The following is an 18,661-nucleotide window of genomic DNA, read 5'->3' as shown; positions in this document are numbered from 1 at the left end:
GTTAGGGAAGTCGGCGGGAGCAGGGATCACACGACCGAACGGGAGGAAGAGAACGAGCAGACGAACGAAAGAAAATAGGGAAAGAAAAAGAGAGGAGCGGCGGTAATGCTTACAAAAGAAGCCCTAATATCTATTTACGCATGATTGGCGAACAAAAATGTTCGAGGCAGCGCCTCAATCGCCTCGACGCCTCGCGCCCTGAGGCGTACGCCTCAAATGAAAAAGGCGTATGTTTTGTCCGAACAACCGAGGCTTACGCCTTAGTTCGCCCACTTAACGCCTCGACTCGAGGCGCGCCTCAAGGCTATCGCCTCAAACGCCTTTTAAATGGTTGTGTAAAATGGCATCATTATATTTCAATCACGACCAAAGCCCGTATGTTCCCTAATGGCTTCAAACTCTTGAGTAATGAATTATAGGATATATTCGATAGGCATAATGCCCTCTGTCAGCTTAGGTAGATTCATATATATCCCCTTAGACAAATACTAATCCAAGTCTACAATGTATTCTTGGATGAAGCAACCCATGACTGCTGATAAGGTACCTTTTGTCAGGTTGGGTCGACTATCTCCTATGACTAAGTAGACCAGGGAACATGACAGCCCGAGATGACAGAACAATGAGATCTTGATCGGGCTCGTCTTCACTCCCCCAATCATCAATTTTAAATTTACTGTGATTAACTTTAAGTTTGAAACTACAAAATTCATATCCCGAATTCAAACACTAAAATTGTTGCTATTATACATTGGATTTGTAATCTATGCGACCTCTTTAACAATTAGCCTTAATCGAAAGTACTCTCTTGTTACCGGGAGGTGTGATTAACTATAGGGGCCTGCGCCTATAGGAAACAAGAACTTATATCATAAATTTCTTACAAAATGAGGGCGAAATCTCTGGGTAGTGTTTTATCCAAAACCAAATTTGCCTTCTGAAAATTCACCCAGAATCTAATTTTGTTAAAACTCTCCGTCATCATTCACATAAACAAAGAAGAAAAAAGATTTGTACGTAGAGGCTGGGGCGAATACGAATTTTCGGACCCCACAAGAATATGACAAGCTTGATTTTGTAATTGTATATCCCCTTTACTCCTAATGTCATAAAGCATTGGACTTTTGATGGATTTAAAACTCATATTAAATTTGGGCCAACTCTTATATTAACAAGCCCACCAATTAACGTCAAATTCACAAATTAAAATCTTACAAATAAAAAATCAAGACTTTGTTGGTCATGTTTGATGCCTTTGAACATAAAGCGACCGTGCTTTGTGTCTCTAACTACTCAGTGAAATTGATACTAGCAACCTTTTACCGGTAAATGAGGCGACACAAATTTTGAAAGCACTTCTTTGAGACATATTTTCACCCCAATCTGCTCGAAATACTTGATATGAGGCAACCCATGATTTCTAATCAGACTCCTTAGACTTTTTCGCTCAAAGTCTCCTGATATTGGCAGATTGGGTCTGCTGGTATACCCGGGACAATAAACCATGAGATTTTGATTTGATTTATGCCTATCCCTCTAATCATTCGCAGTCAACTAAATTCAAACATAAATATTAAATCTGGACCCAAAAGAGTGAGCCTAAGCTAACTTCGTTAATTGAAAGTGATTTCCCATGAATGAGAAGGTAATTAATTAGTGGAACTTGCATCCATAAAAATTCTAGACTACATATCTAAATGAACCGTGATCTATGTTGCACCGATACACCTATTTATGAAGGCGTGTTGTATCCGATATACCAATACACGGATACACCTCCGATACGGCACTGATACGACTTTGTGGTTGCTTTTTCTTGGGCGATCACTCATGCTTGCTAATATTATCGATTAATGTTGCGAAAGAGGTGGAGTCGAGAAAGATGAGTCTTTTTTATACAAGTTTATTGTAAGTGGTGAGCTATGCCATTTATTGCAGTTCTTGGCTTGAGAGTTGATCTCTAAATGGATGGAAGCTTGTTCATCTGCTCTGCCACAAGGCTGATGAAAGCTGTATTTATATTAGTAAGATGATATAAAATTGAGAGGGTTGTTGCAAATGAATAGTTTGGTAGATATAACAGTAAGTGTTTCCTCCTTTAAGCTCCCGCTTTACCAAATCAATTATTGAATTTTGTGGCGTTAGCATTTTAAGCGTGCATTCTCATCAGAATCCTGCTTCTAATTCTAGCATTTATTTTGGTAGTCAGAATAGTGCATTCCTAAGTTTTTGCTTCCTATGGGCTATGAGTTTACTTTCTTGGTCATATTCATATCACTGGTTTCCTGTGGGTTTTTGCGCTCGACCTATCTTATACTTTTAGAACTACTTAATTTCCTTTTATCGGTATATAAGCTGTTTTAGAGGAGAAATTATTCTGTGCGGACACTGGATAGTTCGGAGACCAATCAGAACGTATCATGTCACCCGGTACCAAGTAAAAAAGTGATGTGGCGCGTTCTGGTTGGCCTCCGGACGCCGTCAGGGGTCCGCACATAATTATTTTTCGTTCTAGAGGGTCTATCAAGTGTTTCTTAATAGTCTTGATATTCGTTTGCAGACCAAATTGCTTGGAGCTACTCCTGCTTATATCTGATCATTTCGACATACATAAAATATTTTTATACGGAAATATTCATATCAAAATGGATTTTCTTCCTCTTGATGTCTTCCAAAATTGGAGAAAATAGTTTTATATTCTTGACAACAGAAAGTTAGCTTGCCTTTTTCTTTTTGTTTTGCCACAGGTTTTAATTATCAAATGAACTTCTACTTGAGAGATGTTGTTGCATGAATAACTAACATCCAAACTAAACTGAATTGATTAGAACTTCTTTGAAAATTTATGATGCAGGCCTTGAACAATCTTGGCAGTGTATATGTGGATTGTGGGAAGCTAGATCTGGCAGCAGATTGCTATATCAGTGCTCTTAAAATTCAGCACACAAGAGCTCATCAAGGACTAGCTCGTGTACATTTCCTTAAAAATAATAGGACTTCTGCATATGAGGAAATGACTAAGTTGATAGAGAAGGCTAGAAACACCGCCTCGGCATATGAGAAGAGGTCGGAGTACTGCGATCGCGAGCTAACGAAAGCAGATCTGCAGATGGTGACTAAATTGGACCCGCTGCGCGTTTACCCCTACAGATATCGCGCTGCAGGTTTGATGATTTTTTTTAAACAATTCTTTAACACTTTAACTTTTTATGTTAAATAGGATATTTTTTTTTCTTTAGTGAAGTAGAAAGAACTTTGCTCTTTTACAAATTAGTTTAAATGCGTGGGAGTGTGTTAGGCTGGCCCAAGAGGGGCTGGTTGCACCTATTGAACCGGTCCCTAGTGGACTGGTTTTCTATTACAGGCGCCGGCCCAAGGAAGGGAGAGAGAGAGGGCCGGATTTTGTATTACTCTTTTGGCTTTAATTAGTTGCTAATGCTAGAATTAGGGTTTCATCTTGAGTTTGAAATCAAATTTGAGATCTAGGGTTTGTACTTTAGGCTCTAGACTTGGCTAGAGATTTGGAGAGTTGTTTCATCCTCTCAAATTGAAGAAATTTGTATCGTTTACTGTTTTCCTGCATCGGCTAGTGGAATTCATCGTTTTTCTCTCAGTTTTCTACATATTTCTCAACAAGTTTGCTGTACCGTTGCGGTTTTCTGATGTAATCAGCAGTTTTCTTTCTGTTTTTCACTGATCACTGCTAGGTTTGCCTGCGAACTCAAGTATTTCCCTTAGGATTACTTGCGAACTCAAGTATTTCCTATCTTAGTGTTGTAGTTGTGATCTTTGCCAAAAGTATTGATCAAAATTACTCACTCAAAGCATCACTCGCTAAGATTTAAAAACAAGAACAACTTTCATTTATTACTTCAAAATTTTGGGTTATGTTGAGCTTCTTTTTTAACCATCATGGTCCATCTATGATGCATAACATTTCTTATAAATATGATGTTTTTCTTAATTTTCAGCTGATAAGATAATTCTTAACAATGCCTGAATTTGCCATTGATGAAGTTACTCTACTTATTGTTGCATTTAACAGTGCTTATGGACAGTCACAAGGAAGTAGAAGCAATAGCCGAGCTAACGAGGGCAATTGCCTTCAAAGCCGACCTCCACTTGCTCCACCTAAGAGCTGCATTCCACGAGCATATCGGAGACGTCGCCGGTGCTCTTAGGGACTGCAGGGCCGCTCTCTCGGTCGACCCCAACCACCAGGAGATGCTAGAGCTTCACAACAGAGTAAACAGCCAAGAACCATGATTGAAATACTTAGTCCATAGCTTCATTTTGTACACTACAGATCCTTGGCCCCAATCCCTTCTAGCATATTGTGTTTTTTGTTCTTTCTTTTCTGCTCTTTCCTCGTCCCTTTTCTTTGTAAGTTTGCCTTCTACAAGTTTCAGTATGCACTTGGCACTTTAGCTTCTAGCCTTAAAAATTTTGATATGTGAATGGAATTAAAAGCTTGAAAGGTGAGCGTAAAAATGGCAAGAAACCATGAGCTGGTACAGTTTTTTTCTTCATATTTCAATTGAAATCTGAAGAAGAGCTTCAGTTAGTCTGTCATGAAGGTTCAGGGATCATCACTTGAATGGCATCCACTTTAAGACTATGGTATTGTAGTTTCTGTCTCTATTGTTTAGTTTGGGATGGCTTTCTTACTGCTTCTAAAGCAGCTTTTTAGTATAATTTTTTTAATTTTTAAACTAAAAAGTTGTTTTAAAAAGCACTAAAAAAATTGTCTCAAACAAAACCTATTTTATCAGAATTCTTTCACCTATATTTCCTGTAATAAAATTGCAACTATTTCTTTATTTGGAAGCCAGTTCTTGTAGCACACTAGATAGCGAGGGCTTGATTGTTTGTCTTAAAGCTTATCCTCTCTTCTCTACGGCGAATTATTATGTCCGGACATCCAATCCAGATGCGTCATGTCACCCAAATACACTGGGACTCGGTATATTTTGGTGACGTGGTGCGTCTGAATTGATGTCCGAACGAATCCGAATAATGGACGTAATAATTTGCCCTTCTTTACCCACTTGGTGAACCAGTTGGAACTTGAAAGTCTCTATAGCCTGTCGACCTCTAAGTGCATTGTTCATCGTCATGATGAGCTACTGTGAGAAATCAATTGTCTGATATTGGCAATCATTGAGCAACAATTGACATGGAATGTTGGCTTTTAGTAAACAGAAAAATTCTCAAAATAGACATTAGTAATAATATGATTAAGCCAAAAGCAAAAGATTTGTCATTTGAAATCTAAATTGAAGGAAAGCAACATAACTCTAAAATGAGAAATGGGGCTCAGATAACTGTGCAGGGTTTCACATCTAATAGGAGGTGCTAAAGGTGTTAAAATGGGTATTCGGGATAAGTTTATGTTGAATCTGGAATTGATTGGGGTTTGATATATTTGATATGGACTCGATTTTGTTTTGCTATGGTAAAAAAATTTAGATCTGAGCCTGAACTATTAGGTTACTAGGTTGACCTGACTTGACTCAAAGTGTCAATTGTGAGCGTGCGTGAGACTACAGGCGAGGCCGGTATTGTACTAGGATTGAACGTGGATCGTGTGCAGGGGTGTCGAGTGCGACTGGCGAAGGCGAGGTTGCATTGTCTAGAGTGTTAGTGCGTTTGCGCAGGTGCATGCCTTTAGCGAGTGTGGTGAGGGTGATTCGGCTACGCAAGTGCGTGTGGTGTGAAACTATCAACGTTACGTGGGTGTTGTATGTCACGGGGGGGGGAGTCATTTTGGCAAGGTCGAGAAAGGATCAAATCCGAGTCAATTTCAGGCTAGCGAGTTAACCATGTCATGATTCGATTTTTCAAATGAGTCAAAAATAGGAACCTAAGCTAACCAATTTGTTTAACGGGTTGACTTGAGCTCAGATTTTTCGGGTCGGGTTCTGATCGAATTATCAGGTCAGGCCAATAATTGACACCTCTTAGAGGCGACATCATAGTAGATCAAAAAAAAGTGCGTCGATGTCATGGATCTTCACGAGAATGTAGTTACTATTCTTTCTTCCTTTATATGCTTTGGAATACATAGAATCACTCATTCTCACTATAATATAATCAGTGAAAAATAAAAGCAACTTGCCTTAGAGAAATTTTATCACAATTGAATACATGTTATTGATTTGTGTGCCATCAATCATAAGATTTCAATCCCTTTATTGTTTATGGGATCCCATCACATCTCTTTTGTTTTGACTGATTGATGTGTTACTTCTTTGCTTAACTATATTTAATTTATTATGAGTAATGTTGAAAGAAAATAAGTATATTTACCTCTCTATATAATAAATTAATAAGATTATCCCCAACATTGGTACATTTTTGAATTTAGTGTCTCAAGATTAGCTTAATCATTGTAATTTTATTAGAGTTTAATGAATAATCATTAATCAATATAATTAATTCATTCAGATTTTACCAAGAAAAGCTGAAAAATTGTGTAAATATGCTCATGAAGATATTTTGTTTACAAGGTCTTGATACTCTTAATGTTAGGAACAATGCTGACCGTTGGATCTGGATCTAAGGGATCACATGATTGTATTTCTTTCAGATTAGACATTTCCAAGTTTTATACTAAGATTTGTCTGGTCATTTCCTTATAGTACTTTTGTTTTTTTGAACAGGGATATCTACCTGCTGCCACCCTCCTTAGGAGGTACTTGACGGCAAAACTAATCCCTTGACGAGCCTACCAGCAACCAGTTCACAGGTGCAAGACTTATAGTTATTTTCTCCCCACTTAAGGAGTCGCGCCATATAAAAGGAGATACGAACATGAATTAAGGGTTCCCAATTATGCTCGCCCATCAACCCAGCTAACCCGAATGATTTCCTTGTAGTATTGAAAGACCAAGTTCTTGAACTATTTATTGACTATATCCTTTGGGAAGCTTTACTGCAATACTCTGCAAGATTGTCTTCTTTTATGGTATTTTTATAGTATGAATTGATGGGACAGAAGCTAGTGGGGCTTGCAATGCAGGATCCAATTTTAGTACATTTTCATGGCACTGCTTTTTTCACCATTGACATCCCTGAAAGGACCATTTGAGACCATTTTCTTAGATGAATCGGCAACATAAGACATCCGCTTTTCGACGGCAAATTATTGGGTCAGGTGATCGAACGCAGAGATAGGTCCGGATATTAATAAAATATTATTTTAAACTTAGCGCAAGTAAAACGCAGGTAAAGCGCAACTAAAACGCAACTAAAGAGCAACTAAAGCGCAAGTCAAAAAGCGCAACTAAAGCGTAGGTAAAGCGCAACTAAAGCGCAACCAAAGCGCAACTAAAGCGCAAGTCAAAAAGTGCAACTAAAGCGCAAGGTGACGCGACAAATTTTTATTGGATGTCCGAACTTATTTTTCGCCTCCGGTCACCTGACCCAATAATTTGCCCTTTTCGACGACTCTATTAGGAGAGTAGATGTATAAGATTCGACTTATGTTAATAAAGATAAGAGGTAAACTTAAAAAGCTTGATTAGAAATTATTAATGATGAGTGTTTTTAATTGGATTTAAATGAGAATTTGACTCTTAATAGAACTCAATTAAAAAAATGATTCATGTAGCCGATCCTACGTAGTGGGATAAAGGTTTGTTTTTGTTGTTATCATTGTGTGTATATATAATAAATATTATAATAAAATGATGGTATTAAAATTTAAAATAAAAGCGAATAAAATAAATCAACCACAAACTTAAAATTTAAACAACCTTAATAAAATTTATTATCTTTAAATTAGAGAGGACAACATTTCATTAATATAGTTAATTAACAAAAAATTGCATACATAGGCTTTTTTAAAATCAAAGTCTCAAAAAAGTGAAAATTTATCCTTAAGATCCGTTTGGGATGATTGCAGTTTTTTTTAAAAATGTGATTGTAAAGTTGGTATGAAGGAAATAATTTTTTTTTAGAAGTTATTATAAAAAATATCTTCATAGCACAAAAAAATTTCTTGAAAATAGTAAAAAAATAATAGACAAAAAGACAGTATAATTACAATCCGAAAATCAAAGCAGTTAGAAAGCTATCCCAAATTAAAATACTATATCTCTTATTTTAAATATGATTAAAAAATAATTATATATAATTATTTTAGTAATAATCACATTCAACATACTAATAATAATTAATTAAATTAATTATTTTAAAATTTTGAAATATTTATCATAAACTGTACACTATGAATAATAACAGTGGCGGAATTAGCCTTAATTCTCAGGAGGGGCAAATGACAAATTATAAAAAAGTAAAAATATATATAAGGGTGCAAAAAAATTTTTTTACACATAATTGCTTTTCACAAACTTGATTGTTAGTGTTAGAAAAGTTCAACGTAATTTGATGAAAATAGCAGGAGACCAAGAGGCTTTCCGATTTTAGGATGGACAAATTGCATGAAAAAAAAGTCTATTGGGGGCAAAAAATAAAATTCAGAAGAGTCAGATTACAAATAACCCCCTTTCCGCACCACTACACAGTTCCGCCCCGAATAATAACAAATTTGGTTCAGGAAGCTTTAATGTTGAACAGTAATGTATTTCTAAGTCAGTAAGTCTTCTTGTTATATGGTGGGAGAGTACAAATATCTATGTGCTATAAAGCTCTGTGCTTATGTGAGCTTGATGTATTGCTGATGTAGTAATCTCATTCTTTCATGGTTTAAAGCTTAGGGTTTTCTTTATGTTTTCTTTCAGTGTTACAGTGAAGCTTTAGCAGATTTTGGTATCTTATATGCATCTGCTCTGCACATCTGAACTAATCTTTATATTCTGTCACCAATCCTTCTTCTCGAAGTAGATGGCCTGTAAGTCTTTCAAATGGGACAAGCTAATAAATGACAAATGCTGTCATTTAATTTTGGGGGCAAGCTAATGTGAGGGCCATGTAACCATCAATGATCCTTAAGTTAAGGCTTTGTTCATACCGCTCTTTTGTTGCTTCTTAAAGCTGCTTTTCAGTACAAAAATTAAAAAATTTGTGCTAGAAAACTCCTTTAAGAAGCAATAAGAAAGTCGACACAAATGAAGCCTAAGAGCAGTATCGATGATCGAGTAGATGGCCGACTACGTAAGAAATGGAAGATAGTTTGGTTGAGTTACATGTTAATTGTTTGATATTGTTGGGGATAGAAGTATAACAACGCAACGAAACAAATAAGAAAGTAAATGCAGTAGAAAGTAAAGGATGTTAGGGTTTAACATTGGAAAAATTTGAAATAAGGAAAAAAATCATGGAGTCACATCACACCAAAAAATCCACTATGAAAATATGGAGAAACAAGTACATATTTCTCTTCTCTCTCATTCTCTCCTCTTTTGCATCATTCTCTTATACAAAACAAAAGAGAAAGTCAAGTAAAAATAACACCAAGGGATGCCACCCTTGAGAAAAATGAGAAAGAAATTTTTTCTGTTCTCCTCGAAGCACTGTAGCGCCAATTTGGAGCATTGTGGCACTAGTTTAAAGCGCTACGATGCTTAACCTCTATCATTTAGTCCGTCTGACAACATTGCGGCGCTCTGCTCTCAGTAATTTCTCCCAGCAAACTTTGCAGCACTGGGATTAGGGGTGTAAATTTCGGGTCGGGTTCGAGTCGAACTCAGAACTGACCCGAGTTCAAATGGGTCGACCCTAACCCAACCCGGGTAGGTAAACAGGTAAGAAATCCAAACCCAGACCTGACCCGGCGGGTTGCCAGGTTGACCCGACCTGACACAGGTTGAGGGGGCAGCTCGGGCAGTGCGCGCGGGTGGCAGCTAGCAGGCGGGGGAAGCTCGGGCAGCTGCAGGTAGTTAAATTTAAACGAGTTTTCGGGTTGACCCGGCAACCCGTCGAGTTGACCCGGCAACCCGTCGGGTCAACCCGAACCCGACCCGTTTTTTCAAACAGGTTGAATCCGGGAACCCGAACCCGACCCGTTTTGAAATCGGGTCAAGTCCAACCCGGATTTTTCAGGTCGGGTTCTTGTCGGATTTTCGCGTCATGTCAAATATTGACACCCCTAACTGAGATGCTCTAGAACACAACGCCGGAGTTTTCGAGTACATAACAGTGGTGCGCTCAGGCGTTGCACTCAAACCTAAACAAAGATAGGACCCCCTCCAACGAGCACAACAAATTGACTTGAGGACCATAAGAATAACACAACCTAATTGATCAATACAACCAGATTCCACACAGAACTAACATATATCATCACCGTCTTCAAAATAATGCAATTCCAACCAAGAGTAGTGTTCGATAACATAGTTCCAATCCAAAGATAGGCAGGATTAGCAATGTAAATCGAGTTTGAAAAACCATCAAAGCAAACTCTGAAATATTATATAGAATATAAAAACCACCAACCATCGCAAAAAATCAACAGCCAACATCAATAGCATCATAAAATAAACGGTCAAGAAATTCATGGCCAAAAATAGACTCTTCACTATGAGTTATATAACTTTATTTAATACTGAAGAAAATAAGATTATTCGGATTTAGGACGTGTTTGGAACGGCTATAGCATTTTATAAAAGTGATTATGAATAATATGTTTAATTTCTTAAAGATACTATGAGTTATCAACTCCGATTATAAAAGTAATTTTTCGTAAAAAAAAAATTAAATAATAATAGTCAAATGAAACTGTAATTATGATTGAGAAAAAAAAAAACGGTTCCAAATAAACCCTAATTAAAGTTTATATGGAGTATTATTTGATAATTACTCATGGTAATTAAAAAAATGAGCAGGAAATATTTTACCTAAATAACTTTATTTTGAAATTCAGAAAAATAAAATATAAAAATGTTTGCATGCTTTATAATAAATTAAGCTAAGAAACATAGGAACATTGGAATACTCGTTTAACTAACTGATAAGCATAAGTGAAAAAGCTGGTTGCCATGCAAGGAACCAAAAAACTGCATGCACATAATGAATTGGTTAATATTTATTGAATCACATAAAATTGTTTAATAGAAAAAAATAGTATGGTCCTGCATTACTTTAATTGATGTGATTCCTCGGCGTGTAAGTGAGCAAAGCCAACTTGACTCGTTAATGAGCTTGCTAGCTGAGCTTATCGAGCCACGAGCTCGAGTTCGTTTATTATATGAACTCGAGATCGAGCTTGAAGAGACTCAGCTCACGAGCCAACTCTAATCACTATTAATATTTTTTTAACAATTTTTATTTACTTATTAAATTTAAAAATCCGGCATGCGGTTTTGAAATTCCTGCTTGTGAATTCGCGGAAGGAGGCGGACCACGCGAGTTCATGCATGTAACCTATTGGAGCTCGGAATGAGGCAGACAACACTGATGGAGGACGACGTGGAAGGCTCGCTCGTTCCCGGATGTCGGATGATGCAGAAGGCGGCACCGACCGCCGGAGGATCGCGAGCTGCTCGAGCTTGTTTACAGTGGGATGAGCCGAGTTTGATCTCAAGCTCGAGTTCAAGCTGATTTTTTGACTGACAAGCCGATCTCGATAAGGTCACAACTCAACTTGACTTGACTCACTTATAGCCATACATGGTAAATAGCTACCTCTGCCGAGTGGATCAGCGACTGATCGGGGCTAAGTTGCCAGCCCTGAATGGCTGAGTGAGAAATACTCAAGAGACCATTCAAGGCTCAGTGATGATCAGATCACCATCCAATGATGCTGCTGACGTGAATCTGACGGACCTGATTGATCGGAAGGCAACCAAATAGTTTGGATGTGAATGTGAACCCTCTTTGTTGCAGAGACTGAAACATACTGCTTTATATGACTCATGAGATTCTGATGAGAACTGAGGATCGACTGAGGACACCTGAAGCTCCATTGGTGGCTCCCAAGCCCTTTTATCTTTTTCTCACAGGTGAGACTCAAGTTTTACCTTAGAATTTACTGAACAGCCTTAATTCGATTGCATATATATTTTTTATTTTAAGAAAAAAATATTCTATTGGAATATCATAATAATAATATTTATTTCAAGATAAGTATAATTTAAATTTTAAATCATTCAACATTATTAAATACATATAATATCAAATTTCTTGGCAATAAAGTCCATTCCCATTAGGGGTGACAAAATGAGTCGACTGGTCGGGTTCAGGTAGAACACGAGTTGACCTGGGTCTAAATGGGTCAACTCGAACCCAACTTGTTTTTGCAAACGGGTTTAGTATTTCAACCCGAACCCGACTCGCACAGGTTACTAGGCTATCCCGACACAACTCACGGACTCGTTTGATTTAAAAAAAAGGGGCAGTGTGGTGCAGTGCAGTGCCGATGCTAGTGTGACATCGGCCTGCAGATGTGTGTGTGTCCATGAGGCACGACGGGCAGGACCCGCTAGCGGCAACGATGGGCGATGGAGTGACGGTATCGTGGTCGTACGACGAACAGAGCAACGATATCGTCTCAATACTGACAGCTGATGTAGTGATGGGTGGTGCTTGACGCGACAGAATGGCGATGCGACAGGCCGATAGATGTCGGACGGTGAGAAATCTAATTTCACGGGTCAAATCGGATTGATTTTGGGTTTCAGGGTCAATCCAAACTCTACTCGATTTGCAAACGGGTCTAAAACTCAAACTCAAGCCCGACCCTTATGGTAAACGGGTTGACCCAAATCAGGAATTTTCCAGGTCAGGTTTCGGGTCATTTCATATATTGACACCCCTAATCCCGATCAAATTTGGATCGAAAAATCTCTCTTAAATTATCCTCAAAACTTTTTTTTTTGTAAATAAATATGAGTAATCATATCAAGTTAGATGTAAACAACTCAATATTACTAATAGCTATGTTGAATTCACAATACTCAATGATACATAGGCCTAACTTTTTTCCTCGAAAAAATTACAGATGTCTAAGAACTTATGGTTCATAACACCCATCAAAGATATAAATTAAGAAGTAATTAAATACTAAATTAAGTAGCTTCAATGGCGATTTAGGCCATAAATTCACATGGCTGCACATGATTTTTGCTTGATTAAATAACAAAAACCTACAAAGATCAAATTATTGAATACTAAAATAGTAAATGCAAGTGGTACATATGGTCAACAATGAAAATCCAACATTTTTTCTTTAATAAGAAGGCAATATCTATGTTCATCCAAAGTATTATTATTATTTTTTTTCTGCTTTGGAACTAAGCTCCAAATAGGCTGGTTTTAGGTCCACTGTTTGTTTTTGTGTGTAGATCTGAGCTTGCAGGTGGAGTGGGTGAGTAGTAGGAATGATAGGGAGTTATAGGGTTAGTAGATTGGTGGAAAAAGTAGCTTATTCTTGACTTGAAAATTAATTGTGAGTACTGCAAGTGGTCAATTTTGAGCTTTTGGTACTCGGAGAAAGAGATTATTGGGTCAGGTCACCGGATACCGTTTATATTTGGTACTCGGTACTGTTTAGTACTGATTACCGAGCTCAGTACCGAGCACAGTATCGAGTAGGAGGTGATGTGACACATTTTTATTGGGCTCCGAACACGTTCGGTGACCTGACCCAATAATTCATCAGAGAAAGGAGAGGGGACAAAGATTTGCTTGTGGGATTTGGATCATTTAAAGTATTTATGAGATTAATTAGAAGGTGAAGTGTTTAAGTTTAATCTTTGAATTTATCTTAGATAGTTGATGTTAATCTCAGAAGCTTAAAATAAATTGAACTAACATAGCCTGAATTTTATTGGAGCTTGCATTTTTTTACTTTTATATATTAATGTACAAAGTTTAGATTATCTCCCCTTTCTTGTGTTTCAGGGAGGAAGAAGAAGGTTCAAAATGAGTTTTTGATCTAGCATACTTAGATCGGTGATGAGGGAAGTTCAGAAAGCATAGAGAGAATTGAAAATTTACAAGATGTGTGTGGTTTGACAGACTTTGGCTTCCGTTGAGATAATTTTATTATTGTTTTTTGAAGCAGTTTTTTATACAAATATTAGCTATAGGAAAATCACGAATTACCGGTAGAAAAATTTCGCCAGTAAAACGAGGGTCTGGAAAATTTTCTATCGAAAAAAAAGCCACAGGAAATTTTTTCGGTGGCTGTCCAGCGGAAAAAAGCCACATGGCCGCTACCATAATTTATTAAATTAACAATTAATTAAAATAAGTTATTAACAAAATAATTAATTAAAATATATAATTAAATTAATATTAATTAAAATAAGCTATAAAATTATTAATTAATTAAATTACGAATATATAATTTTTTTTAGAAATTATTAAAATCGGTAGGAAAGTCGCCGGAAGTTCACCAGAAAATTTGTTAGAAATATTTCAGCATAATCCGTCAGAAATGAGCCTGAAAATCTATCGGAAAGCCACCGAAAAATCTTCGACTAATGGGCAATTTTCGTGTAGTGATTTTTTGAATTAAAAAAATTTATTCTAGTCATATATTAGTAAGAAACTGTCCCAACGATGCCTTCGTCATCATCTACTTTGGAAAGCACTAGCTTCTATCGTAGTAGTTCTTCTTAAAAAAATGAAGAATCATAACCTTAATTTGTTGCAATCAGTCTTCGTCCCTTTTGTAAAGATCTCACGATGGCCTCATTAACTTGCTTTGTTTCCACTTTATTTGCTAGGTAGCAATTCTCATATAGTTCTTTTAGTTAAGAGTTTGTCTTTGTAAAATCCTGTAAGTAAAAGAAGCTAAACTCTTAAACATCAAGGCTTCTTTTGTATAATGGTTCATGTGGGAGCAATGTTGAGATGGGTGACCTTCTAGGAGGTTACACAGACTGAGCAAAATTGTAAGGCAATTAGAATAAAGCGGACAATTCTTTGATAGTTAGAGTTTTGTCTGTTACAAAGAGCGGTACAAGAGCAATAATACACCAATCAAAAGATGGGAACTAAGTGTCATACAAGATAAAGTGCTGCGTCATGGGAGCTGCTTCTTGAACTGTGCCACCTCCATGAACATAGTACTGTTAAAACCATTTTGATCAGACAAGAAGTTAGGTAATTTGATTTAATTTATGCATTTGAACTCCCTTGCATATGTTTGAGAATAATTTGTATGCATGAAAAAAATGTCTGCATATGTTATGAAGCAGGTTTCAGGGGTTTGAATGCATGTTTGCGAAATTTGAAATTTTTTCGTTAGGGCATCGTGGCACTGGGAAGGAGGTGCATTACATTGTATATCTTTTTATGTGATATTTTATATCAGTTATGAATATTTATAAACTTTTTGAGAAATTTTACACCGAATATTTTAAAATGTGCACCTTTTTATTTGTCAGAAAAATAATATGGAACTCGGATAATACAGTAATATAATTAAAGGCTTGAAACAACATTCTGCATAATCCTTTATTATTTGGTTATATTCTAAAACACTGAATTTTATGTAGTAGTGTATTCTGTTGCCTACAATTGCATAGTAATGTAGAAATTATGAAAATTTATTCTGAGCTCAATTATGTTCAATTTTTTACATTGCAATGAACTAGAGGATATTTCATTAATGAAGAAATAATGTGAGTTTAGCTCAAATGTATTGACTTGAAATAAAGAAATGATACTTATCAGATGGTCAACATTGGAGCTAGTCGTTGGAAGATTCTTCTGGCAAGCTCCCCTTTCCCTTACCTTGGGTCCATTCTCTTACCAATTAATGGTCCCAATGTCATTCAACATGCCTCCTTTTTCATTTAGTCTCAGTTTGATCAGAATGTCTGTCCTACAAAATAAACTCATTTTAGGGCAAAAAAATTAGTATGTTGTCATCATGTTTTACACATGATATGCCCCTTAGATTGAAGGTATTAATGTCCATAGTTCTTTGATAACTTTCATTATGTACATTTTCGTTCTCCAGGTGTTGAACTTTTTTGGTCGTCCCACTTCTCTCGTCTACTTCAACCTTTCTTAATATGAGGTTTAGATCTAGCTAGTCTCGGCGCGAAAAGGGGCTCATAAAGTTTACGCATTAAATCACCTCAAGGAAACGACTCATTAGCCATTTATCTCGGTGTATGACTTCATCAATTCAGACATTTATATTTTTTCTTGTATAATCATATATAAGTCAATTCTATAGTGCTCAAGCCCCAAAATATTGTCGAAACAATCTATGGATGCATGTAGATCGATTAAGTAAGAAAAAAGAAAGAAATTTTTGAATTAATTTCCTAGATATTGCTTATGGAATCCCATTCCTCTAAACCCTTATCATAATTTTATAGGGGATGGGCTTTAAAAGATTGTAAGACACGAGAGAGTTATTACGATTGAAGAAGATAGACGTGCACGTCGATACTGCATATCAACATTTGATATGTAGGTACAACGCCGTAGCAGAAGAAGATGATGAGGAGGGCAGGAAAGGAGACAATGATTGATGATGATAGCAAAGGAGATGGATAAAATGATGATGATAACTCAATCATTCAGCACTAAATCCACCTATAACGATTGAATTTCAATAGCTTATCTATTCAAAACATCTAGCCAAGGGTGGAACTAAGAAGAGCTCAAAGTCAGCAATTGCCCACCATAAAATCTTTTTTTATTCCCTTAGAAAAATAAACATTCTAACTATTTTGCCTACTTTCAATAAATACAGTTGTCCAAATTCTAAGAAAAAATAATAATTTTCTATTTTGTATATAATATTATTATGCATTTCACAATCAAATTTTACTCGGCCTCAAAATGAGAAATTATTATGCGCAGTCACCAGACAGTCCAGAGGCGAATCAAGATACGCCACATCACCCGGTACACATAAAAAAAATGACATGACACTTCCTGATTCGCCTATAGACGCCGTCTGTTGACCGCACAGAATTATTTCTACCCTAAAAAAGAAAGCCTGGCTCCGCCCCTAATCTATCAATCAAATTTTAACATATCCTATTGTGTTTTCACCTGAAACTAAGAGCTAACAACCTTCTCCAACTTACCCACTTCCCTTCTCCAAATTTTAAACAGTAACTGAGATCAAAACAAGAACAACTAAACAATGAATCAATAATTTCAATAAACAATCAATTAAGCTGTCTTTCTTTCTGTGAGCTATTCATCCAGCAAGGTTGCCAATATCTCTCAAATGATAATAATTAATTATGGATCAAAGACTTTCGTGGAAGAAGATGATAAGATTCCATACAGATAACTTTCTTCGTATTAGATAATGTACAGGTATTCATAAAAGCTTGGATTTCATAAGGAGACAGAACAAGCAGGTTGCTGAAGCTGTGTCTTTGTCTGGGTATTTGTCTACTGTTTAATCATTATAAAATCAGTCCTGGATCTTCGTGTTGCTTTTTGACCCGCCAGTTCGATGATTATTTAGAAAAAAATATTGGGAGAGGATGTATGATTAAGACTTTGTGTATGACAATTTTATTATTATTTTATGTAGTTTTTAAGTATAATTTTTTTTTTAAATTTAATGTTTTGTATTAGAATTTTGTTTTATAAAGTAGTAAGAAAGTTATCCCAAACAAAATCAAAGGCTTCATTTGGAGAGAAATTATTCTGCGCAGTTATCAGATGGCATACAGAGGCGAATCATGATGTGTCACGTCATTTTTTTGCTGTGCACAGGTGTTGTGTACCATTGTATACCGGGTGATGTGACACATCCTTATTCGCCTCTGAACCGTATGGTGACTACACCGAATAATTTATCTCATTTGGGACAATTTTTTAGTGTTTTATAGTTGAAAGACATTTTATAAAGCAGTGAGAAAGTTGTACCAAACGAAGCTTATATTTATCATAATATAGGACATTTATTTACATAATATTTACAATTAAATTACATAAATAGTATTATTAATATTAACTTTTTAATCATGAAATTCACGTTTTTATATAAATTTTGATGTAATTGAAATAATAAAATGTTATAGAAATAAATATAAAAGCTGAGATATATGTTAGATTTGTAAATACATAAAAATATTATGATAATTTTATATAATTTTTATTTAAATTTTAAAGATTATTATAATATTAAAATTTATTTATTAATCATATATTATATTCACATTACAATTTATTTTGAGGGAATTTTGATTTAAAGAAAAGTTGAGTTACTTAAATTGATTGTGATGAATTTTGAAGTCATTAATTTTACTTTAAGATGTGTGCAATATATATTAATAAATTAATTATTATATTGCATTTATCACAAAATAAAACCATTAAATTCATATGTATTTATATATTAAACACAAAAATTTCATATTTATTTATGCAAATATCTTAGTCTTTAAAAAACATCAAAGTATATATACAAAAAATATTTTTGATTTTAGATAAATTAATATTATTAGTTTTTTAAAGGCTTAGATTAATGCCTACAAAAAATTCTTTCTTGGAGCACTTACCATTCATTTATATGTATATTTTTTATATCTTTATCGAGCTTGAAAGAAGGTGGGTAGCTTAAGACTTTGTTTGAGATAGCTTTCTTAATACTTTTTAAAGCGCCTACTTAGTACAAAAAGTTTCATGAATCAAATATTTTTTACTAAGAAGATGTTTTAGAAAGCAGTAAGAAAGTTATCTCAAATGAAGCCTAAGTGTCTGTTTGGGGCAGTTTTTTCATTTTTTTTTGCTTTTCAGATCATAGCCATAATTCTGTTTAACTACT

General features: G+C 35.6%; 1 protein-coding gene across 1 annotated transcript in view; it reads left to right on the top strand.

Annotated features, from left to right (window-relative positions):
- The window catches only part of LOC110114544 (ETO1-like protein 1), a 12,322-nt gene extending 7,831 nt beyond the window's left edge, over positions 1–4,491 (top strand). The window contains exons 5-6 of the mRNA XM_020847461.2: positions 2,855–3,164; positions 4,046–4,491. Of these exons, the coding sequence (XP_020703120.1) occupies positions 2,855–3,164; positions 4,046–4,266 (531 nt within the window). The 3' untranslated portion in view covers positions 4,267–4,491. The remainder of the gene's footprint in view (positions 1–2,854; positions 3,165–4,045) is intronic.
- The last annotated feature ends 14,170 nt before the right edge of the window (positions 4,492–18,661 follow it).

This window comes from Dendrobium catenatum, unplaced genomic scaffold (assembly GCF_001605985.2).
Source record: "Dendrobium catenatum unplaced genomic scaffold, ASM160598v2 fragScaff_scaffold_157, whole genome shotgun sequence".
NCBI lineage: Eukaryota > Viridiplantae > Streptophyta > Magnoliopsida > Asparagales > Orchidaceae > Dendrobium > Dendrobium catenatum.
The sequence above is the reverse complement of the archived record's forward strand: the minus strand, read 5'-3'. Positions and strand labels throughout refer to the sequence as shown.